This window comes from Pyrus communis, chromosome 15 (genome assembly GCF_963583255.1).
Source record: "Pyrus communis chromosome 15, drPyrComm1.1, whole genome shotgun sequence".
NCBI classification, from domain to species: domain Eukaryota; kingdom Viridiplantae; phylum Streptophyta; class Magnoliopsida; order Rosales; family Rosaceae; genus Pyrus; species Pyrus communis.
The window spans coordinates 435,771-461,469 of record NC_084817.1 but is presented as its reverse complement, the minus strand read 5'-3'; the positions used below and the strand labels follow the sequence as shown (position 1 = coordinate 461,469).

The following is a 25,699-nucleotide window of genomic DNA, read 5'->3' as shown; positions in this document are numbered from 1 at the left end:
ATAGTATCTTCAAATCTAATATTAAGGATGTAATTGACAGTTTTTTTTTGTTTTTTTTTATAATTCAAGGATTGATTTTTTTGAAAAAAAATAGTTTAAAAACTTAATTTTCATGATAATTCAGGGACTAAATTAGCAATTCATCATTCCCTAAAAGACATAAGAGTTTGTATTCATTGAAGAAATAAGAGGCATACATTGAAGAAATCTGATTCCCTGTGGAAAAAAAAACTTACTCGGGGGCGACATTACCCGCATCAGCACTTATTCCGTTGGTGGTGTTTCCATGGTTCTCGGCAGGACCTAAATCCGGATAGTTACGGTGGTTGAGGGAGTGCAACCAGAGACCCACAACACCTTCTTTATGCTCAGTGGATGCAATGTGAGAGTCTATATGCTTCATCTTGAAGTCTTCTGCCGCTTGTTCATAGTCTTTCATTGACAGTTCTTCATGACTATCTCCCCATTTCTGGTTGTACGACGCAAAGAAGCACTCATCCAAGTACAAACCAACCTCAGGAGCCGTCGGCACATTGATGTTAACATCCCTATATTTTGTGCATAATAAACTCAGTTAAGCATACATTACATATTCTCTCAGAGTCAAAAAAACAAAAAGCACACACCAACATACTATGATGATCCAAGCACTTACTTTTGCAATGCCCTTTCTAGCAACGACTCAGAAGCACATCCCCTGAAGATTGCCACCGCAAGCCCGATCATCTTCCTAATCTGATGAAGCATGAAGCTCTGCCCCACAACTTCACACTTAACGAATTCCATACCCTCAACTGTAACCGTGGTGCTCGCATTGAACGAAATGATGTAGCGCTGAGCAGCAGGGTCTACAGCTTTAGTTCTGGTGGTGAAGTTGTGGAAGTTATGAGTCCCCTCATAACTATTCAAAATTTTGTTAAACCTTTCCCTCTCCTTCTCACCATAACAAAATCCACTTCCCCTTCCACTTCCCTCCTCTGTCTTCTCGTCTCCATTAGCCTTCTCTTCACCAAGACTAACATTCGTATCATTCATTGACTCGGAATTCAAATCAGCAGCGTCTGCCTCATTGGGGACCGCTCGATTATTCTCAACCTCAATTTCAGAAATTTCATTGTTATTAATACTGATGCTAATTTCAGTTTTGAGTTCAGAATTCGAAGTATCAACCCCAGCATTCTCCGTAAGAACCTTAGTTTCTTCATTAATGCTAAGGCTAACTTCATTTCTGGGCTCAGAAATCGAATTATCATCCCCAGCATTTCCGGGAAGAACCTTAATTTCTTCACTAATTTCAGATTCAACCATAGCCTCATTGGTGTTCGACGAAATGCCTAGCTCAAAACTCATCCCTCTCAATTCATACGTGCGCTTACCCATCAAGCCCCCGACTTTACGCCCTCTCTCGGAGCACTCCAAACACTTAACAAACTCCTGATCAGACCCAAGACTCGCCAACACACTCTCTCTATCGCGATGAGCACTCGGATCAAGAGCAAACAAAGGAATGAGATACACATACCTTCTCCGATCACAGAACTTCTTCGCGTTAAACGACGCTGTGACGCGTTTATAGCCGAAAATCCGAATCTGAGGAGAAAGGTTTGAATTGAGGCGGTCGACAAATCCCGGTGGATCAACATAGAAGCGGCCCGAGACAACCTGGCCCACGGCGCTGACCCCCTTATCGGTGCGGGCGGAGCGGGCCCAATCGTAGCGCTTAGGGCTGTTGCGGTCCTGCTCGGGGACGGCGTTGGAGAGGTAAAGAGCTTCTTCGAGGTCGCCCTCGATGGTTTTGGCGCCTGGATTCTTTTGCATTCCTTGGTATCCCACACCTAAATAAGCGAAGAAAATTGCAACCTTTCGACGCTTGTACCTGGGCGTTTTGGCTGTGGTGGTGGTGGTGGCTTCTTCGTCGTCGCTGGTGGACATTTTGAGCTTCTTGGGCTCTGGCTCGTGTGGCCGGGGCGGCGGTGGTGATCTAGTGGGTTTCGTATCTGGGTTCTCCATGTTCAGTGATGAGAGTGGGGCTTGTTAACGTTGGTCGAGGACTCCATTTTCATTAACAGGCCGCTGTAGGCATTTTGTAGAGATATATATGTAGTTCTCTCTGTACCCTGATAAAACCCTAGAACGTGACCATGTTTTGCTTGCCTTTTTTTTTTTCAAAAAATAAAAAATAAAATAAAAAGGAAAATATTATGAGACCATCTCCAATGGTTAGGCTAAAAACTAAATTTTTTAACCCGGAAAATTTAGCTTTTAGCCCAGAAACAGCTTTTATATTCCAACCGTTCTAGCCTAAAATTTTAGCCCGGGATTATTAAAGAATGAACTTAAGCTATTTTTTTGTTAAATTAATTTTTTTTTAAATAAATATGTAGACTATCGTAAATTAATTTTATGAACATTTTAATCTAAAAAAATTTATATTCCGATAAATATTGAGTGGAGTTCATCCCGATTTCTGGGCTAAATTTTGGGGGGAATTTGGCATTGGTTTAACATTTAGCATTTAGTCCAAAATTTCCCCTTGGGTTGGAGTGGGTTTGAGAGGAAATTTTGGAAGGTAATTTGGCTTTTAGCCCACCATTGGAGTTGGTCTGAAAGAAAAAAAAAATTATAGACATTAAAATAATTTAAAAAAAAAATCCTGTACATTAAAGTAATTTTTTATTGAAAAAAAAAATCATGCTTTTAGACCTACTTTTTTTGGGAGTAAAACTCAAATTTTAGATTTTATATTTATCCTAATTTGCTTTAATCCTTGGGTCAAATATGAGTTTTAACATAAAACTCATGTTTGGGGCAAATTTAAATTTGTTAGATTAGATATTAAATTAGGAAACCAACGAATTTCAAATTCACGCTGTGATGTAAGAACAATACTCATCTCCACCATATTTATCTCCATCTTCTTTCATTTTATATAAGTTTATATTTACACAAAAAGTGTAACTAGAAAATAAAAGGGATTAACATAGAATATGTAAAGTCATCCCCCTCTTCTATGTATTTTCCCGCTTATGGAGATAACCCACCATGGTAAGAAAGTGTGTAGTCACAAAGTCAAACATTAGCAGGGTCATTGGCTGCCGACAACTTAAAAATCTTCATGTACATTTTTATGTGCATTTATTTAACTGTATAAATCATCTAGGCAAGCTAAATTATAACATCTTCTTCCTATTTCTACGTTTTTTATTTATTTTTATTTTTATCATTCTTATCTTTTTTTTCTCTCTTCTTATATGTAATCTATTGTGCCACCAAACCTCGATGAAATACTTTAGTTAACAAACGTTGACAACCTTCATCATTATTTTATTATTCCCTGTAGCCACTCCCGACAAGATTCTACATATCGTATGAGTTGATGGCATAATATATTTTTTATGCACATATATTTGAATATATCAATACCTCGTTTCAACGGTTCAGGTTGCAGCACGTCAATTTCTTAACCCGGCAGAGTACTGGGAATTACGAAATCATGAATGATTTATCACCGTCCAAGTCCAACGCATCATTTTTCTTAACGTGCCCAATTGCCTAACAAGCACAAAGCCAAACATCCGATCCCGCCATTCACAACGCACCTTCCCTCCATTTCCATCTCTCTTGTTTTCCTCCTTTCCAAATTCCAACTCCCTTCTGCCATCGCCTTTCGATATCCAATCCTTTTTCTTCCTTTTACAGCAGAATGTCTATATTCTCTCGTCACCTTTTCAACTTCAACTTGTATCGTGCGTCCGCGTGATTCGAATTCGGTGGTCTCCCTCGAATTTTCAGCTTTTTCTGTCCTATTTAAGCTGCCCAACGGCGCAACCCCAGACCCACAACCGCAACCGCAACCGCAATCGCATTCGCAGCCAGCCATAGAGCCTTCGGTACGTCTCTATTTTCTCCCGTGCGAATTTTGCAGTTGTAATTCCGATTGCTTCTGCTCGCATCACTTAGAAAACTTGCTGAATTCGTATTAATTAAGAATGCCAAAAGTCTGAAGCCCTGCATTTATTCATATACTTATGCTTGCATTCGTGTTTGATTTTGTTAATCTTAACCTGTACGACTTTTTTCTTGCGGAATATGAGACGAAACAGATGAACGTATATCATCACCAAGATTTCATTGTCTTCTCCTCCATTTTGTGTCGTCTTGCCAATGTTTTGGTGCACTCATGTCGTTCATCCATGTAGGATAACTGACCGTGCCTTGCCTGCAATCCGGGGACGAGTTGGGAAACTACATCCTGAGTCAAATGGGTTACGGAAGTAATGTATGCATGCCTTCTCAATCTCTCTATCATTCACGCACGCACGCACACTCACAAGATTGGAGGACTTCTTTTCTCTAATCTTCCATTTTGATGAAATGCAGGATTCACGAGAGAACGCGCAGCAGACTGATATTGGTATGCTTTTGCTTTCGCCTGCCGATGCTTTCCATTAATTTTCTCTTTGACTAAAGGGGATAAGGGATTCAGATAGGCCGTATGAAAAGGCAGATCTTACTTTTTCTTGTGAATTTGGAAATTTCAATCATGAACATTGAGAATTTAACTGTACCTGTTGAATAAGCATAGATTAGGCTCTCTAGTTTATCTTGTGTTCATACTAATGTGATACTTTGCTGGCGTTTGAAAGTTTGGTTCATGGAGAACATTTTGTATATCGTCCTTTTCTTGACACTAAAGAATGCTTTTGAATTCATATGCAGGTGCAGCGGTGCGCAATGGAAGAGAAATCCTTTTTCAGGTAAATTTTACACTTTCCGCATAATATTAAGATATGTTCAACATCTTGTTGGAGCCATTTTATACATATAATATATAGTCCTTATGGAATATGGTAATCCTGTTATTTGAAGCGATTAAACTGCAGTCTTCTGGATTGTTGGAAAAGTAAAATGGTCGCTGCTGTATATGTAAACGTTTTTTTTTACTTGATATTGTAATGATGGTAAATTGTTTTGGTTGCATTAAAGCTATCATAGCTCTCAGCTTAATCAAGATTATGGTTTGACCGAACTATATCTACAGGCCTTCAATTGGGAGTCTCATAAACATGATTGGTGGAGAAATTTAGAAACTAAAGTTCCGGATATAGGAAGATCTGGTTTTACATCAGCATGGTTGCCGCCTTCAACTCAGTCCTTTGCACCGGAAGGTTGGATGCACAAAATTTCTAGGCTTTTTTCTTATGCTCTCTGCATATAAATGATTGGATCACCATGTTTGTTTTCTTTTTCTCTTATTATAGGTTACCTTCCGCAGGACATATATTCTCTCAATTCTAAATATGGATCTGAGAACTTATTAAAATCTTTACTTCATAAAATGAAGCAACATAAAGTTAGAGCAATGGCTGACATAGTTATCAATCATCGTGTTGGGACTACTAGAGGGCATGGTGGAAAGTACAACCGCTATGATGGAATTTCGTTGTCATGGGATGAACGTGCTGTCACATCTTGTACTGGTGGATTGGTAATGAAATCTGTCACTGCTTGAATGACTCTGCATGATTCATGATGCAATGTCTGTTGAGCTCATTGAATTTCTCTGTATTTTATATATCAGGGTAATCGAAGCACTGGGGACAATTTCCATGGGGTTCCGAATATTGATCATAGCCAACTTTTTGTTCGAAAAGATATTACAGGATGGCTGCAGTGGCTACGTAATAATGTTGGTTTTCAGGATTTCCGATTTGATTTTGCAAGGGGGTAAGACTTATACTTGCATAAAATTGAGTTTCGTTTTTAACTGGGTTTATGCACTGCGTACGTTTTTCCATGTCTTTGATTTTATTTGGCCTTTACGTGTTTTCAATGTTACAATAGTTATTCGGCAAAATATGTGAAAGAATACATTGAAGGAGCAAAACCAATTTTTTCTGTTGGGGAGTATTGGGATTCTTGCAACTACAACGGTCATGGCCTAGATTACAACCAAGGTATTGGATTATATGGTTTCGAGATGTGCAGGGTATTGGACTATATTACTCTATAAGAAATTAATAAGTTTAACACTGCATACTACCGTATAAAGGGTAGCTTAGCCCTGTTGATAGCATTCCTTTTTGCCATTTCTTTTGATGTGTATTGTAATTTGCTGTCTTAATTGGGTTCAGGGATCAAACCTCTTTCTACTGAGGATTTGAGCTGACTGTTTGATCTTTATGATGATTGATAATGTTACGCAGATAGCCACAGACAGCGGATAGTAAACTGGATCAACGGCACAGGACAGCTATCAACTGCGTTTGACTTTACAACCAAGGGAATTCTTCAGGTAAATTCCATTTGCAAACAGATTGGCATATCCAACCGCAGCCCACCCCTTCGCACACTGTATGCACAACAGTTCACTAAGATGGACATTTACAATAATAATGAGCCCCGGTCATTAGATCAATTGAGCGGTTAACCTTTTTATTATATATAAGAAAAGAAATCATGTAGCAATCTTCATCAAAGTATATCTTCGTCTATGAATACTAGTACTCCTCACAAGTATGTCCAGTCTGCTGTATCCGTAGTACTTGCCACCTTTTTTTTCCAGATTGTAATAACGTCCATACTCATCAAAATATTTCTTAATCAATGAGTACCATTTCCCTTTCCTTTTTCTTCTGGTTGCCACCTCCCCCTCCTATCTTCTTGTTTAGACTTTGGACATTTATACATGCATTCTATGCAGGAAGCGGTTAAAGGACAATTGTGGCGCCTGCGTGACCCCCAAGGGAAGCCACCAGGTGTAGTTGGATGGTGGCCTTCTCGATCTGTCACCTTCCTAGATAACCATGATACAGGCTCAACGCAGGTACCGTTACTATTCTGTTGTGCTGAAGTAAATATCATTGGGAACTTAGGCTACAATCTTTTGGGCTGAACAAGTCAAGTTTGGGCCTAAGCAACCCTGATTAATACTCTCTGCATTACAACTACATTTTCTCTGCGTACAAGTGTATCACGTTTATGTTACTGTGGTACCTATCTTTTCAGAGATTGGCCATTTGGTTCCATAGTGAAAGTAAGAAATCCACTCATATTATAATCATTTTGTCTCGCAGGCTCATTGGCCCTTCCCTTCAAATCATGTCATGGAGGTGCGAAAACTTGTTTATTAAGTTCAAATGCTTTGCATTTAGATGGGAAATCCAGTTCCTGTCATTGATGTTATTACTGCTGGCAGCTGCTATATTCTAATTGATATGAGAATAATTCATCAAATCCACCTAAAAATTGGCGTGCAAGTTCTCTAACTTCCAAGTCCATGATTTCCGCAGGGTTACACATACATACTCACGCACCCAGGAATACCAACAGTTTTCTACGATCATTTCTATGATTGGGGTGATTCCATTCATGATCAGATTGTGAAACTGGTATGCAGTATAGGCAGTTCCCTTTTCCGACTTGATGTCTTTTGAACAAAAGTTTCTCATTTGTTAGCATTGGCACTTGTCTGCAGATTGACATCAGGAAGCGTCAAGACATTCACAGCCGATCATCTATAACGATCCTAGAGGCCCAACCGAATCTCTACTCTGCTATGATAGGGGAGAAAGTGTGCATGAAAATTGGGGATGGTTCATGGTCCCCAGCCGGTAGGGAGTGGACACTGGCAACCTGTGGTCACAGATATGCTGTTTGGAACAAGTAGCTTAGAAATATTATAGATATAGCTTTTACTTAATTTATGCCCACGCACTATGGTTGTTAATATGTATTTATATCAATAAGACTTACACCAAATAGGATGATAATCGACGTCCTCATCCTCCACCCCATACGCATTGATAAAGGAGGACTTGCATGAAACGGATATACTAAATGGACGAGCTGACGTTTGTATTGTACGGAAGGTTTTTGCACTAGGAATCATTGTAGTAACTTACAAGTATGGAACTGAGACTTCATGTTGTATCATTAGGCCATTTCTAGTGCCCTAAAATAATGCGTTGCTTTATTGGTTAATGTCATATTGAGTGGTCCTATGAGTGGTCCTCTGTGCAAAGTATGTCTGACCCCTCACATTGCGGGGAGACTTAAATGAAATGGGAATGCCAAGATAATAGTGTCAAAAACCAATTGCACTTCGTTATGTATTTTGATTTTTTCATGTAGTCGCATAATTAGTTTTAAACTACACTAGCTATCTTGACGTCTCAATTTTATACAAGTCTTCCCACGTCAAACTATTTGATTGATATTCAAATAGCAATTGTATATAATCCTGCGCAACAAACGACAATGATAAGAAGAGTAAAACAGTAGGAATGTGGACGAGAAAAATAAAGGTTAGAGATGGTGAGTGGACCGAAAGAAACAGAAAATATGTCCAGTTGACCAATGTCTTTTATCATAAAGACAAGAAAAAGGTGTTTGTGTGTGTTCCAGGTGACTTGTATTATCACCCCTGAATAGCACGAGCCATAAAAACAATCATCGAAGTCTGTAGTAAAAAGAAGAGAAAGCTTTGGTCCCGTAAGAGGATATATGATTTCCCCCCGCCCATATGGACACGAATGTGTAATGCAATCAGACAATTCTTTGCCACCAAATATAATAATAAATAACAGTATGCGTTAATATGCAAGATACTGATATCACAATTATAATTTACGACGACCAAAAACAAGAGGCAAATTGTAATATTGGTATCAGATTTCTAACATGCTAAAATTAGGCTAAATTTACTTTGTTACCAACTTGATTATCTGTATTTTCTTTTTAGTTTTATATAACGATGTTTACGTATGCAGACAATCATGCATACAATTATTGAATGATTCTTGAACAATGAGCTAAAGTGATATATGTACATACATGTATATATATATCACTTTGTTTGGGTTAAATACTCATTTGTTTGTATTGAATGACACATTTTGAACATTTAAATTAAGGAAAACGAATGAAAATGGTTTGAAAATTTTAAGTTTTAACGATAAGGATAAAATAAAGGGTAAAGTGAATAGTATCAAGATTGACTTTTTAGTATAAAAATATGATTTTTCGTTAAAGTAAACAGTACCGCGAACTTTTCGTTAAAACTCCTATTAAATTAAGTATTTATAAGGGCATTTGTAACTCATCGAGTGGCTAAGTTAGAATATTCGTGCATTCAAAGTTTTAAGTTTGAATTAAACAAGTTGAGGATTAATAGGTTGACAGATGTGGGAGATCATCCTGTCTAAAAAAAAAAAAAGCTTAGATTTCAACACATTTGTGTCTGTGGGCAGTACTTATACAGGTTCATGAGGAGTTTTAATTTATTAATTAAAAACCTTTCTTCTTTTTCAAAACTTTATTGTAAACTGTGGCAATGGTTGGTGATGGTGGTTGTTCTCGTTCCAATGCTTTCCTTGAACAGATGCAGGGATTAAACGTGCTTTCATCAATCATGAAAACGAATAATATATGTGTGTGTGTGTGAAGTGAATCTGCAGATTTCTTTTCATCACTTGCAGCCTTGCAGGGTGAGTGAAAGTGTTCACATTCTTATTCTCTGCTGCCAAAACATGGTAATTTTCCTTTTTCTTTTCACATTTTCTTCTACGTATGTAGAGGTAGAAAATACCCCAGGCAACAGTTACCCTGGAGTTAAGGTCAACGGAAGAAAGATTACTCTTTGAATAAAATGAAGGAATATTGACTGAGCTCGTGATGTAAACCCGCATGTGAGTGTGGTACGCAGGTAAGGCGATGAGGGGCATATATAGAGCCAATAAACGATTGTGGCCACCGGCCCACCACACAGCAGAAAGCGATCCCGCTCCACTCCACAAAACACTCATTACTCAATTTTGCATGGCGTTTATTCAAAATAAATTAGGTATGTAGGGAGGCTCGCGTTCATCAATTCTCTTCCTTTGCCGTTTTTGCTTCTGACTAGTTGAAAGTAGTCCATCCCCCTCGTTTATATCCCCGTTATAGAAATGTGTTATTCTCTCTCCCCTCCCTCCCCTATTCTCACAGTTGTCGCCCCACTCTTTTTCCCTCCCCTCCCCTCCCCTCCCCTCCCCTCCTCTCACGGTTTTTTTTTTTCTTCCCTCTCTACAAAGATCAAAAAACAAAAATTCTTCTTCCCTCTCTACAAAGATCAATAAACAAAATAAAATCTTAACCGTTTAAGCAAGATGAAAGAGAGATAATGACAAGGGGAAAAATCCTTGTCCCATCTAAAGAGGGGTGTTCGGTGATGTTTCTGATCTGCGTTATTTATTGGCATCGTCAGTGGTTCAATCATAATCCTACGTTGCTGTTTAGGTAGTATGGAAAATAGGTACAGGCCTTGGGTGAGAAGAGTGGAAGATAGCAGAGACTTGGACTATATAGAAAGGTTTTCGTATTCTTCTTACTTCTCTTGACTTAAGTGAGTGGTAGGGCTGCCATGGCCTCATCAGTCATGATATTAAAAGACGTTGGTCCACCACAAAACCATAATTAAAACACAAATTACTGACACTAAACACAATGGTGGCAGGCATGCATGCATGCCATGCCATAATCACTGAGATATATTACCCCCCTTGTATTTTTTAATCTCACATATAATCAGCATCATTACACATTCAGAAAAAAAGAAACAAAGAAAAGAAAACAGGAGTCACTGAAGATAAGATAACAACATTAATGTCAAAAGTTAGATCCATCGGTAAACTTGAGGAAGCCTTAGCCATCATTTTTGGTCTGACAGCGTTATAATATTTCTTGTCCATCATCAAATACTAACTGTGTTTCGAGTACTTGACCTCCCTCGTCAAATGCTACCTGTGTTTAGAGAGCTTCCTGCTTCATTCGCTACTTCCTGCAAATCTGGGTTTATATATAAGGTGTATATGGCTCCTCCTCCTCCACCTCGTTGCTTGCAGCTCCTACGATATGATCTCTTAGGTGTTGCTAACCCTAGCTGGGTTAATTAAGTTGGTTCTTGTTTGGGCCTCTCTGTCGCGCTCCCTTGTAAAAAACCCCAAAAATGTTTTCCAAAAAAAAAATAATAATAAAATAAACCCAAAAATAAACTGAAAATACTCAGAAAACCCTAACTATAGATAGATCGGAATAATTGAACAGTTCATGCAAACAATTATTTTTTTTACAAGTACTACCAAATATTTGGAGAGCAAAATTGAACCCCTTAGTTATGAGGTAAGAAATTAAAGATTTCAGAAATTGGGTATATATATATATATATATATCTACATAAGTAAGCAAAAACCATATGGAAACTAGGATTCCATTAGCTAGCTACTTCCCAATCATCAGCAGTCGCGGTACTAATCAATTATTAAAAAGAAAATTAGCCAAAATGAGGTGATGAAATTGATCAAACAGAAACAAATTGCAAGAGTTCACTGGTGATGATTGCACTGTTTAAGAGGTGCTCAACTGGCAATATAATTGTTGGACCCAGCAAATTAACAGACCAATAAATTATGGGACCAAAAAAAGCATCTGATCTGTAAAAAAACAGAAAAATCTAATAAACTGGGGAATGATCAGGATGAGCGGCAGTATCAGAAACTGAGGCCCTTGCAGACGAAGAATTCTTACCCTATTGTCACGAGGAAGATCGAGTACTGCTTAAAGATACATCTATGTCGTCACGGGGGTTTTACAAAGAGAAGCCAACAGAGCTCTGTTGGCAGTATGCCCACCTCCATCCATTGAGCCACAGACCCACAGAGAGAGGGGGAGGTGGACAGAATGCCAAAGAACTCTGTAAGAAACTCTTTGCAAAACCCACGTGATCATCCAAGTTTGCAGAACTAGCAACGAGACCCACGCAGACGATTCTTCTAACACAGAAAGATATGGCCAGCGATAACGTAGATGTATATATGGAGTGGATGAGGAATTAGGGTTAGGAGGGGACAGATGGGTTCTATTTATTTTGTTTAGTACTCACAATAAATAGGATGGAAGGTTGTGGGTGTAATTAATTAATTGAGAGCTAGGTTTTAGTACTCTTTCACAGAGAGAAGAGAGAGAGAGAAAAGGGGGGTTGGTGGTGGGGGGGCTAGGTTAAAAAAAGAAAATGAAAAGAAAAGACAGCAGAGAAGATATGTGATGAGATTGGACGGATGGTTGCAATCCTACTCGTAGAGAGAGAGGCTACAGGAGGCATATTTTACGTTTACAAGGATGGATGTTTGGCCAAACGAACAAACCCTATCATCGTCATCATACTTATTCTTCTTCTTCCCCTCTTTTTCCCCTCCCTCGGTTCTGATGAAACCCTCCCTTCACTCTTTTTCCTGCCTTCCTCCCTATCCTCACTCACCCCCAATTAAATCCCCTTTTCACCCCTCAATCCCATCCCATACCATCCCCCCTCGTTTCTGACGCCCAACACAACAAATTCAATAAGATACTTGGATACGTCACCTCTCTCTCCTTCTCTCTCTAGTCTTTAAGAAAAATCACTAAACAGAAAAGGATTGTGTTTTTCGGAAATCTTCCCTTACATTTTTCACGGTTCTTGGAAAGGGAAAAAGGTTCCTCGTCGCATCCTTTTGCTAAAGATTCTAAGCATCTTACAATTATGTTCATTTATCGTAAATTATATGTTTAATTTTATCAGGTAATATTTATATTTAAATTTTAAAATTTAGATAATTTCTAATTTTACGATTTACAATAAACAAGCATTATTGCGAGATCTTTAAGATCTCCAAGAAAAGGATCCGATCCCTTTCCCTTGAAAAGGGCCGTCTTAGGCCATTCACTTGACAAAATGCATATATATATATATTCTTTTTTTTTCTTTTCTAAAAATACTACTTTTATTATACATTTGTACCATTATTTGTATCATCTTTCTAATAGAGATAACGGACACACAAAACATGCGAGTCACATCTCTATTAGATAGATGATAGCATTATAATTTGTATCATCATTTGTATCATATCTCTAATAGAAATAACATTACACTTTTCTTTTTCTTTACGAGAGAATAGAGATGGAAAAATGGGATTCTACAACGTTTATATGATATAATTTCTTGGGAAATAGACAAAAATGATCCATTTTCTTAATCTTGGGTCTAAAATAGACATTTTCAAATATGCACACACGACATATACAACAATAGGATAGAAATAAGATTTTCTTTAAAACTTAAAATTATCAAATTGCCCTTCCATATAAATGGATTACTCAAAAATTCCAACCATCATTTCTCATTTTGTAGAGAGAAACGCAAAGAAGAGGGAGAGAGAAAATCTCTCTCGCCTAATTCCATCTCAAAGAACCCTAACTCACCCATCTTCTTCATCTAATAGCTCTCTCTCCACCTAAATAATGGACCTCGCAACTCCCAAATCCACAAATTTGAGCTTGCAAAATTCGTTCGAGTTTGATTCGAAACCTCTAGTCAGCGTCGAGTACTTTGAATTCGAGCAAAAGCCTCAAATTCTAAAGTAAACAGATCCGAAACCTGCAACCCTGACCCTATCCAGTTTGTGAGTTCGGACCAGGCCATCGTGAAGCTGGCTACGGTTCAGAAAGTGATTTTAAACGAATAGGAGAATAAGCACTACCGAGAAGTCCAACAAAGGTCGTGGGACAAATATGCGGCGGAGATCCAGGACCCAAAACACAGAGTCTCCTGGGTGTATCTAGGGACCTTCGACATGGTAATAGAGGTAGCAAGGGCTTACAATTGAGCGGCGTTCAAGCTCCGCGGCACCAAAGTAATCCTCAACTTGATTTAATTTATTGGATTCAACTTTATATGAAGAATCGAAGATTCATTAATTTGAATTTGGTACCAAATTTGATTGGGTTCAAATATTTCAAGGATTTGAAAATTATACATTGTATGTGCATGACATGCACATGATATGCTCACATATTTGAGTTTAACCCAAAAACTCAGAGTTCACAACTCTCTTCGAATATTGCTAACTATTATATGATAATAAATGACATAAGGACTATGTATCCTTGTTATCTTCAACACCTACCATGTCCTAAACTATGTTAGTGTGAAAAGTATCAAATATGTAAATATGCACCATATACATTATATGCACACCACATGTACAATACATGCACATGATATGCGCAGAACTGGAGATTGAGCAACGAGCTGCTTTTTGCATTAATAAGAAACTTTAATGGCAACGTATTGCAATAGTGGATACAATTAAAATATAATTGTTATGTATATAAGGTTACAGTGACAATTTGAAAAGTCTTGTTACGTATATCAACTACCACCTAACCGTGCATGTGGAAAACAAGATATTCGTTGCCGTTATTTCATAGACATGCATGACCCTTAACGTGCTCTAAGTTTTTTCTTAATTTTGTTTTTCACCGAGGCCAACTAGGTTGTCATTATACTCACTAAATTCCGAGGCACAACATATGTGCATAACTAGTGAACATTCCCACTTCTTATATTAAGTTGTAGCCATGCACACCACATGCACATTACAAAAAAAAAATTCACAAATTTATGCAATTGGACACTTGAACTAGAAATTGTTCCATCACAATTTTGTAGCACATCAAAAAGTAAAGTTTATTCCACAACCCATAAGCCCAACATGAAACACAAACCCTAATTTAACTTTTAAGTATTAATTCATCTTACAAACAACCCATTTATTCTATAAATCATTGATGTAGAAACTTGGAATTAAACACCCTACTTTACTATGCATGCCGAAGCCTTAGTCACCGAAAGAAAAAAATAGAACTTTCCGGCCAAAATAGAAAATATGGTACAAACGTCCTATCTTCATGGATGGAACAATTTGTTGTGTTTGGTTATGGAAGAATAACACACATAGCTCACAGATCTAAGCTCAAACCTAAAAACCCTAACCTCATTCTTCTCACCTCTCTCTCGCATCCCTGTGTTCGAAATCAGAGGTATGAGGTCAACCCAAAATCCAGCTCACTCTTCTCATCTATCTTTGGACTTTTCTCTCTTCGAAATCCGAGCTCAACCTAAAAACCCAGAGCTCTGTGGCTCTCTCGACATCCCTTTCTTCCAAATAACAAAAATGGTACAATGAGCTAAGGGTTCTTAGTATTTATATATAGGTATTTTAGTAATTTCAGTTTTGTGCATGGCTTGTGCATGACCGATTTGTTCTATTTCTGTCCCAAGATTAAGAAAAATGTCATTTCTGTCTATTTCCCTAATTTCTTTGCTTATTGTGGCATAGAACTAGCTAAATATTTTTTTATTATGTATTATATTAATGTATAATAAAATATGTTTGAATACATCTGATATTATCCACACTAAAGGTAAGGGGAGTGGTTAAGTCTTACAATGGCCTAGCTATAATTTAGTTCAAATTTTTCTTTGAAAAGAATCGAACATAATATTTTTCATTTGCAAGTTAAGAAGAATATCACTAGACCCTAAGCTTCAAAACTAACTAATATTTGATTTTTCATTTATTTGAAGGCATATGATCACCTATCCAGCAAGAGCAATAGCAAACGATAAAAAGTTAAAAACAATGAAAACAATTGGCAAGTAGCAAGGCACACATTTATCTTGAAGGGTTTAGGGTTTTCTTAGGATAGTGTTAACACACCTATTTTTATTTTTCACACATACTTTTTAGTTTTTAACTGTCGAATTGAATGAACTAAAGAAGATCAATAACTAACAATGATATGTGGAAAGTAAAAATGAGTGTGTGAATAACACTATTTTTTATTTTTATAATCACTATATTATAGCATACAATTTTTGACACTTCTCAAGCATGATTCAGTAGGTTCGAATTTGCTTCCTAAAGTTGAATTTTCAAAAAATGCGCTAATTTCAGCTTAAGGATATTAAACAAATGACTAGGCCTTCGAAACTATATTGGCTATAGTAGATGAATAATGTTTGAGATTTTTAAAAGATGAGTTAGCTCTAACATAATGAAACAATTTCCATGTGGGAATTGATTTCCCGTGTGATCACGGACACTCGTGATAGGGGCTGTTGCATTTTAGAGTGCCGTATCGAGATATAACAAAGTAGAATATTGTAACCGAAGGATTTGCAACAAGGTTCTATGGTACATAACCCAACCTCTTAGTTTGAAGAACTTAAGGGCACGGGTACACTATCCGCCGTAGTGCCTTTCCAATGGCACAAGGCGAATGTGATCACAAACCAGGGTGCACGTGCCCCTCTTAGTTTTATAAAACTACTCGAAATTATCTATTCTTCAATCATGTTCTGTGAAACAAATGATTCAAAAAAGGTTAAACAACGTCGACCCTCCCTCCTCCAGTCCTCTTATAAATTTGAGATCCCCGCCCTATACATGTATAATTTAACTTTTCAGTTTATTCAATATTGACCTAAAGAAATAATTAAAAGAGCAATAAAGTGCGGGAATGTAAGCTAAGAGCACATTGGTATGGGTTGGCCAAGTGTTTGACGAAATGTTTCATCGTAAAAACTGAAGAAATTATTTTGCCATTGGGCCCTTTATTGTTTAAATGCAACGAGGTAGAGTCCTCCATCCGCCATTACTTAATTGTGCCCGTGGTGAACTAACCTTCTGAATTCTCTCCTGTCATACCATATATGTAAATTTTTATCCACATGATGATGTATAATTGATGCGAAACGCTACGATTATGACAACACATATCCGTTCTATTTACATTACTCTCCCTAGCTAAAGAGCAAGCTTAATTTCGCTAAATTTTGCATCATTCTATTGGTGAGTGATGCTATAAAAAGCTTCACAGGATTTGTATTTGTCATTGGGATTTGACCAGCAAAAAGCTCTAAGCATTTCGAACTAAAGCTTAATTAATTGACAAGCTCGACAAGCTTAATGGACAACCTCGTTTTATTGATGAAGGGTCCTACTAAACCACTAAGTTTGGAATCCTAGGTACCCCATGATCATTTCCCTCCTACAAAAATATAGTCATTTTGACCTATATGTGACACACGTATATATACTTTACATTTGACAATGGAACGAAAAGGTAAATTTTAGGTCAATCCTCTCCAATTATTACACCACACAGTAAATAGTTTTAGTGCTTCCTTTTCATAATTCCACTGTGTATGCTATGCATCATGTACAGTGCTTGCTTTTTAATTTTGTAGTCTCTAGTAGTCTCTGAGAGGTTAATTTCAGACGATAAAACTTCCTCTTTGTCGATTGATACGTCCTACGCATGACACCCACAACCCAACCCATACGCTGTCATCAAAATCACTTCCCAGGCCATCATCTTCTCCTCACTTCATCACTCCCCAGCTAGCTGAATACGTAGTTATTTATTTTATTTATTTATCAGAGCACACTTCCACAAGTTAAATCTCTCTAGCAATTAGCAACTCGCATGCATTTACTATAGACCAACCAAACTTCTCTACTCCCCAACTATACGGTCCATGCCCAATAAATATTTTCACAGTTTCAAAGTTTTCAAAGGAACGAGGGAAGGTACCATACAGACGTAAAAATACGGAACAGAAGCGAAGAAATTAGGATCCCACTCCCGCGTAGAATAAATGTTCATCGACTGAAAATTGAATTTGAATTTGACATGTATTGTACTCATGTGACCTGTCAACGTCCCATTAGTCTTTCTCTTTCTCTCTGCGTCCATACCAGTTGTCTGGCTGAGTTTCTGTCAGAAGTAGCCATGATTGAATCATTGGGGCAATGAAATTACTTAATCATACTTCACGCTTGTTTTTCCATTTTGTAGAATATATTGTCAGTGATTTAATTTTAAAGTTTAAACTTTAGACAAACTAATACTAATTTAGATAATTAATTAACTGATCATCTGGGGAAGAGAGCGAACGATCGATACCTCAACATTAGTTTTTCTCAAAACCCTAGCTAGGTTTCCAATGCACCTTCACCTTCTTCTTCTCTTCTCGATCTTCCCTTGCGCACGTACGAGGACTGAAGGGTCGTTATAACTGGTAGATGTAACCAAATGCCAAAAGATGTTGAAGTAGTTAGGAATATTAATTATTAACTTTGTAGTTAGTAATATTAATTAATTGAACTGCCAGTCATACTAATTGAGGATAGATTTTTTTATGTATTCGAAACATAAATCGGTATGTCATATGTTATAATGCAAGTAGAGAAACATTTAAAAAAAAACTTATTTTTACTTATATCATAACATGTAATGTACCGACTGGTGTTCTGATGATAAAGAAAATTTTCTACTTATTGAGTACATAGTACTGTGCGGGTGTACTTGTCCTGGAGTGAAAAGTGTTTAGTTAATAGCTTGGCTAGATTTTATGGTTGAGGCAAATTAAATTCCTTTATCAGTTCACAGTAAATTTTGCAATTCTAGCTCTAATAATCTAGGGTTAATTTATAGTTTAAACTAGGGCTATAAATTTTTCCCGAAAATCTCAAACTAAACAAAAAAATTTCCGATCTCATACCAAAAAATTTCCAAACTGATGATACCAAAATTTTCGGGATCCATACCGAACCGATTCAAAACCTTTCGGTATGAAAATCGAGATTACATATTCAATGGTTCGAGAATCCCGAACCGAATCGAAAAAATATATATTTATTTTGGTTGTATGTATGTTAAATGTTGAATTTAAGTAGTTTGATAGTAGAGTATATTAGAAATGAAAGTATGAAATTAAGTAGTTTGAAACTTTGGAACATCAATTTGACTTGCTATGATTGAATTGGTATGAAATTTTCAAATTAATATGAGGTAAAAAACTCTAAATTTCAATTGATATAAAATTGTGGAACAAAACTTTAGGCCAAAAACCTAAATTTTAGCTCATGTCCAAAAAATCTCAAATTTCAAACCAAAAACCCAAAAGCCTAGAACTCAAAATCCAATCCCGATCGGAATACTGAAAACATTTCGGAAATCCCGAAAAATGAGAAGACCGAAATTTTGGTTTGGGATTGATCTTCAAATTCCCGTCCCGAAAATATTTGGTTTGAAATCGGGATTCCATTTCGATTTGGGATCCACCCCTAGTTTAAATTTGCTAGAAGCCTAGATAGAAGATGAAGAGCAGAGATAATCAAATAATTCAAGGGCGTCAAGTGTTTAAATTAACTAAACTTAATTTTCATATGAGAAATGTTAAGGAAATTCTTTGAAAAATAACTCTCTATGAATTCTTTGTCACCTCATATTTTTAATATAATATTTTAAAATGTTGGTACAGAAATTGGCATTAAACTTTGATGCATAGATATCCTTATCTCTTTCTCATACAAGGGAAGAGATACTCTCCACATCTATGCATTTGGAGCCGAGGGATTAAATGATATGGGCTTTAAAATTTGATCTTAAGGTAAAAAATTATTGTAGTTTTTAAAAGTTTTCACTAATTTTTTTGCTTTTAGCCATTAAATCAAATTTTAAGGTCTGAATCATTTGATCATTGAGATCCGTATGTATAGATCCAGAGAGGATCTCTTTCCCTCGTACAACATCTCTCTCTATCTGGTGTCATAGAGAGTTGCATCATATATTGATACAATGTTACACTAATAATATGGCTTAATTTTAAAGGGCAAAGCATGCAAAACTTTATGCACTGTGTACTATATCCGTCGGACGTGAGAAATCCACCGATTCTTTTTATGTCAAGACTCCAGAGAATAAACAGATTGGAGTAAACTTTTCCGGCCTTTTAGTTTAATGCCTACTACTATAAGCCTTGAAAAAAGTTCATGCGCTTTGTTTCTTTCCTGTACTCTTTCTCTCTGTGTTCCATGCTTCTATTCTTTTGTTCCCTTTATGAAAAAGTGTATTTATATTAGGATCGATGGTGGCACTGGAATTACGGGCTGGTGCCTGGTGGGGACGAATTTTTCGATTTGCAATAGCAACATATGTAGCAAAAGGAAATTGCTCAACAGACATTTGTTCATGATTTCAGCCGCAGAAAACAGAAGTTAATATTTAGTTTTATGAGAGGGCAAATGATCTAGTAAATGCAGCACTGTTTTGAAATGTGGTTGACTAGTCGTTCAATTTTAAAAAGCAAAAGAATGAAATGAGCTCGATGCATGTGGAACTGGAATAATGCACCTTTTTTCATGATTGTGTGTGAGGCTGTGAGCTATGGATGTTTCTGTTCTTTTCTATTCTTTTCTTTTCCTTTCTTTTCTTTTCAAGTGGATCCGCTCTTTCTCTCTTCTTTCATATGGTCTCGCGTCTCCTCGCGTATTAGCCATTAGGCATGTCACCTTAGGGCCCTCCTGCTAATTAATTAAATTTTGAAAAACTTGCAAAAGAGAGACGACGAGAGACTGGTTTGTTTGCTTTTGTTTTTACACGTATCAAGGACAAGGAATCAAGATCACTCATATCATAGAGTAAGCTATTTTAAAAGACTAAAAAGGTGCTTGTGGGGGTGGTAGTTTGGTTGTAGGTTTACTGGTTAGGGTTAGGGAAGATGTGGTGTGGAGGAAATATCTGTGTTTTAGTTTTCAACCCAAAGAATGATGGGGCTACGACGATGCTTATGTTGATGCTGATGTTGGTGAATAATATCTGTGTGTTAGTTTTCAACCCAAAGAATGATGGGGCTACGACGATGCTTATGTTGGTGAATCTCTTTCCAGCTTTACTGCATGCCATGTGAACTCTTCTCCCCTTCTCCCTCTCTCTCATCTTTAAGAGCAGTTTTCACCCTTTGAAGGAGGCCAAGGCAGGTAAGGCTATCTCCAACCGAGCCAGTTAAAGGACTATAAGGTTAAAAATAACTTGGAACAACACGAAAATCGTCTCCAATTAAGGGTTAGGCCAAAAGGTTTGTGTGCCCTACTGGGCCCAAACCCTCAAATCAGGCTAGCGGGTTGGCCATTTCCAGCCAACCCTCCAACGCCAGAATGTCAAGCTTGCCATTTTGCCATCCCTTCAACTCCAGAATGTCAAGCTTGACATTTTGCCAATCCTCTAGCTCAGTCCATTGTCTGGCGTCAACATGACGCCAACTAGTAACGGCTAGCTACGTCATGCTACCGTCAAGTTACCGTTGGAATTTTAATTATTTTTTGGACGAATTTAAAAACAAAATTTTAATTTTTTTTCCTATAAATACCTACACCATTCCTACAACATTGAAAGCTGAAGATAAGAAGTGTCACGTAGATAAGAATCCTATCTAAAATTTGCACAACTAATTACATCTCGACACGTGGCATTCGAAATCATATCCGAACAATTATTAAAATTACATAAAGATAAAAAATCTGGAGAGTTATCACTTTAGCGACATGTGTTACTCGAAATCATATCCGAAAAATTATTGAGATTACACAAAGATAAGAAATCTCGAGAGTTACTCACGTTAGCGACACGTATCACTCGAAAGCCTATCCAAAAAATTATATAAAAATAAGAAATCTGGAGGCTTATTCATTTGACGAAAAGTGACACTCAAAATATGTTCAAAAACTTTATTTAAATATGTTAGTTTAATTTAATTAACCATATTACTTTAATTAAAATAATAAATTATGTTTGGCCTATGATTCTTTGGCTTCCTCGGTTGAAGATAGTTTTTTGTCAAAAGACTATGTTTGGCCTATGACCCTTTGGCCCATCAGTTGGAGATGGTATAAAATATGGTTTACTGTTTATTAAAATATAATTTCTTGCAACGTTACAAGGCTAAAGGGAACCCTTTGGCCCTCTTCGGTTGGAGATGGCTTAACTTACTCTTACTATTTACTTTGAATGGTACTTATTTTTGTGTAACTCTATTCATTAAGGACAAGAACAAGAACGATACTATTCACAAATATATTTAAGAACAAACTTTGTCGAATAATAAAGAAATTCTATTTTTTGCCTTTTTGATAATTTTTCAACTTTGTATTAATCTTGACCGTTGATAGCACTACCCAATTACGAAAGTGACAAGTGCTTTTATTTTATTGATGCATGTAAAAGGAGAGTTTAATTGGAGTATTGACTGGTGAGTACTCAGCATCGTTCTTCATTCATTAGCTCAAGTACTTAAAAAACGTAAATGGACTTGTTTGGGCTTTCATATTACATGATTTGGACCGCCTAAACACATAATTGCGCCTAAAAGAACAGGTTCCTTGGCAGCCTCTTTGGCGGGTGGTTTCTTCCTTTGGACATGGCATTTCTCCGTCATCGTGATTGCATTAGTTAGTAGCATGGGATTCTCTGGTAAACACTTTGGATTCTCTGGCAATATTATAGGATCATAGAGTTAAAAAACACAGCATATCACAGCATATCAAATACTAACCTTAATTAGCTACATAGGACAGAGAAGCTGGTCAGCGTATTTATCTCAACATCATCAGAAGATTAATTTTTCTAACTTGTCATCCAACGTGTTGCTGAAATTACTCTTCCTTGTTTGTTTATTATGTGTCCTTCCACCGGGGCTTCTACCTATCTGATTCACAGCAGGATCCAATGCTGACAATGTAATTGAAGAGGTACGGTGAATTGAGAAAGGACTGGGTGATATCCGCTTCTGTTTTGGCAATGTGCCACCAATCCTTCCCTGGTCATCCAGACATAGACTCTGCAGCTGCCCGCTGTTTGGTGGCATCATCTACGTATAGTAGATCATCTATCCTTGCCATTATGTTGAAGGCTATGCTTTCCATCACCCTAGAGTAGCTCTCAAGGATTGATTGCCCCACATCCTGCAGCACACGGGAAATTAAGTTTTCTCAATTAGAATGAACGGAACTAGAATAAATTCACAGCATAATTTTTGGACTAAAGAACAACAATACAAGACAATAACATGCCTTTTCAAACTCAGACTCCTTATGCATATAACATTGAATTGGTAACCTTCCAGTTTCAATATTTTTTATCATACTTTGGGACAGAAAAGAAAATGTTAGAAACAGCAGGCAAGGGGCTTGACCAACTATCATTTCCTTATGTTCGAGCAAAGATGACATAGTTTTTTGGGGGCGTACCCTGTTGTACTGAATCTTGTTCATGTCCAGAGCAGTCTGTGGGAGGCCAGGGAACCGTATCTTCAGATTCTGTAAGAGGGTATCCGTCCTATATGCGAGAAGCTTACTCTTTTCTATTTCACTGACAAAGCCTTTGACCTTTCCAACCCAGGATGACTTTGCAGAATTTACACGAGTTAGATGGGGTTTCACATGCTTCTGCTTCCAAATGTGTGCGGCAGCCTCAATCCTGTTTGCTATTTCTAGAGTGGTGTATTCTGATGAGAGGTCCAAGTAATCAAGAAGACCTTCTGGGGAAAACCGATCAGCAGCTATAAAACGGTAAATGATTTCGCCTAAACAAGCTTTCCCACTCTGACATCAGTAAAATGATGTCAATATACATAATGGTAATAAATCAGATAAATGAACATCAAGCATAACTTAGCCATATCATGCCTAGCCCCCTAACTGGATAGCTAACACGAATACATATGAATATGAACTTCAAAAACGACAGCACTCAACATGAATAATATCTTGACAATCTGGAAAAGTACAATGATGGTCGAAAATCAGACTAACTGAGCCTCAAAACAACTATAGTCCATATGGTTTTCAAAAAAGCAACAAGAAAATAATGTGTTGATCTCTGCATATTCTGTGTGCGCATCTAATTCGCATACACGATTGATCATGCATAGAAATAGATATGAAAGTACAGATTTCTCCTTACCTTGGGCAAACTCTCCAAGTAAGCATCTGGGGTTTCCATTTCAGCTAGCACACTACTATTGATGGCCATTGCAGCCTTAAGGATCTGATTTGTGCAATCCCGACACTGTTGCAAGGTCTTTCTCACATTTTCCGACAGACCATTTGAGGGGACCTTAGGGAATGGGAGCCACCACTTCTCTTCTTGCCTAGTTGATGGTCTGCCGGAAGAGGAAGACAAGGCACCATCATCAGAATCAGGAACAATTATTCCTCGGTCAACATAGTAAAACTCAGAGTCGTGGAATCCGTCAAGAATGCTAAGCAGCATTGCATCCAGTTTCTTGAGTGCCGGGAGGTTTACATACAGATCAGAGCGCGGCCGAGTGACCATAACCTCAAAGGTCCCACCACCAGGGAAATCTTGTACTGATGGTATGAGCTCAACAATAGAATCACTTACAGACAAAAGCCAATCCATCTCTCGGCACCACATTGCCTTCTTCTGGGGAGCCAGAGGCTCCAACTTCCACAACTCCCCAAATACGGTGGCTGCCAATAAAACCGAATGAAAAAGACATAAAACTAATTGGACAACTGGACGGAACATATAGCAATGTGTCTTTTAATGCTAAAAACTGTAAGAAGGGTTTTGGGGGAAGTTGTAAGGAAACAAGGATTCAAACCAAGAAGACCAGAGTTTGTACAAACCAGAAAGATTTGTGATTGCATTGGAAATAGCAAGCGCAGTACAGACTCCCTTGCCTCCGCCGGACATATCTTCTCCGAGCAGAAGCTTTGCAAACCGCTCCTTCATCAATTCAACTTCTGCAGAAAGCACAATTATAAATGGTAGTATACAAATGTCTAATTTGCCGTTGCACTCCAGCAAAGCTTCATTCTTTTTTTTTTCGCCCAGAGCGAAAAAAAGAGACCGACATACAAGTTCTAAGCCTTAAAATGCTACACCAAGTACTTGCGTGGATTTAAATAGCTCGATTTTACACTGCAATTGCAACTGGTTCCCCCCATTTGCTTGCATTACATATCTATCTAACACTTCAAATCCTACACTAATTACTTGCCTGAATTTAGAAAGCTCAATTCTTTGTACTATCCACATGAACTAATAATGACCCGAATTTTCCAAATCTTTGCACTACAAACATTCCAAAGTAAAATTGCAAACATTTCTAAGGTAAAACACACTAACCGGACAACTTGGTATGGGGTTTCTCCGTCATGGTCGGCGGAAGGTCGACACGTCGTCCACCTACCGCCGGCAAAACAAACGGCATGGGCGGCTGCTGAGAATAAGAAATGTCAGCGAAGTCGGGTCCAGATGGAGGCGAAGAAGTGAGGGAAGTGGAAGCAGCAGGAGCTAGGCGACCGTACAGTCGACAGGAAAAGCCACTGGAGCTTTCGGATTCACTGACGTCGGCACTCAAGCTGTAACTGTCGAAGCGCTCGCTCAACTGCTCCAACTCATCATCCTCGGACGAGACGCCGATGCTCCCCATCGATCAAGGAAACTCAAACCCCCAACAAACAAAATCACACTGTCTCTTACTCTCTCTTTGCTGAGGACAGGAAAGTGGAAAGATCAAAAGACTAGCGCTAAATTTATACGTCTACCGTTATAACTTTTCTGTAATGATGTTTGCGGTCCCACCTAGGAGGCAGTGCTGGGCCGCTTTCTATTTAATTTTTTTATTTTTTATGGTTTGTTGATTTTTATTTAAAGAAAACTAATGAAATGGTTTAAAAATTTTGAATCTTAACGGAAAAAAAAAAAAAAAAAGGTAAAGTGAATAGTATCATGATTAACTTTTTAGTGTAAAAATTCGATTTTTCGTTAAAATGAACAGTATCAAAAGTTTTTCGTTAAAGTTTCATTTTATTTATATATTTGAAGCTAACATATACATAATATCCTTTATTTTTTATTTTTTTGTGGTAAATTATTTAGAGATGTATAAGTTGGCAGTTGGTTTAGGTCAGGGTCGTAAATTGCATTTGTTTTGGCGTACCGATTGAATTATTTTAGGTGATTT

General features: G+C 37.5%; 2 protein-coding genes and 1 pseudogene across 3 annotated transcripts; 1 reads left to right on the top strand and 2 right to left on the bottom strand.

Annotated features, from left to right (window-relative positions):
• Positions 1–127: 127 nt before the first annotated feature.
• On the bottom strand, positions 128–2,105 carry LOC137717838 (uncharacterized). Its single transcript, XM_068457324.1, has 2 exons — positions 656–2,105; positions 128–548 (listed from the first exon to the last, which is right to left on the bottom strand). The coding sequence occupies exons 1-2, from the start codon at positions 2,008–2,010 to the stop codon at positions 233–235; spliced, it is 1,671 nt and encodes a 556-aa protein (XP_068313425.1). The 5' UTR covers positions 2,011–2,105; the 3' UTR covers positions 128–232.
• Positions 2,106–3,545: 1,440 nt separating this feature from the next.
• LOC137717979 (probable alpha-amylase 2) lies at positions 3,546–8,072 on the top strand. Of its 2 annotated transcripts, none has more exons than XM_068457508.1 (13): positions 3,546–3,890; positions 4,200–4,279; positions 4,381–4,414; positions 4,726–4,757; positions 5,042–5,168; positions 5,262–5,488; positions 5,582–5,727; positions 5,845–5,957; positions 6,207–6,295; positions 6,704–6,826; positions 7,077–7,112; positions 7,293–7,391; positions 7,478–8,072. In XM_068457508.1, the coding sequence occupies exons 2-13, from the start codon at positions 4,262–4,264 to the stop codon at positions 7,667–7,669; spliced, it is 1,236 nt and encodes a 411-aa protein (XP_068313609.1). In that variant the 5' UTR covers positions 3,546–3,890; positions 4,200–4,261; the 3' UTR covers positions 7,670–8,072. The 2 variants fall into 2 exon arrangements, with proteins under 2 accessions (XP_068313609.1, XP_068313608.1); XM_068457507.1 differs by having other exon boundaries at positions 3,548–3,890; positions 4,720–4,757.
• A 13,884-nt stretch (positions 8,073–21,956) lies between these two features.
• On the bottom strand, positions 21,957–25,234 carry LOC137718453 (rop guanine nucleotide exchange factor 1-like; annotated as a pseudogene).
• Positions 25,235–25,699: the final 465 nt, after the last annotated feature.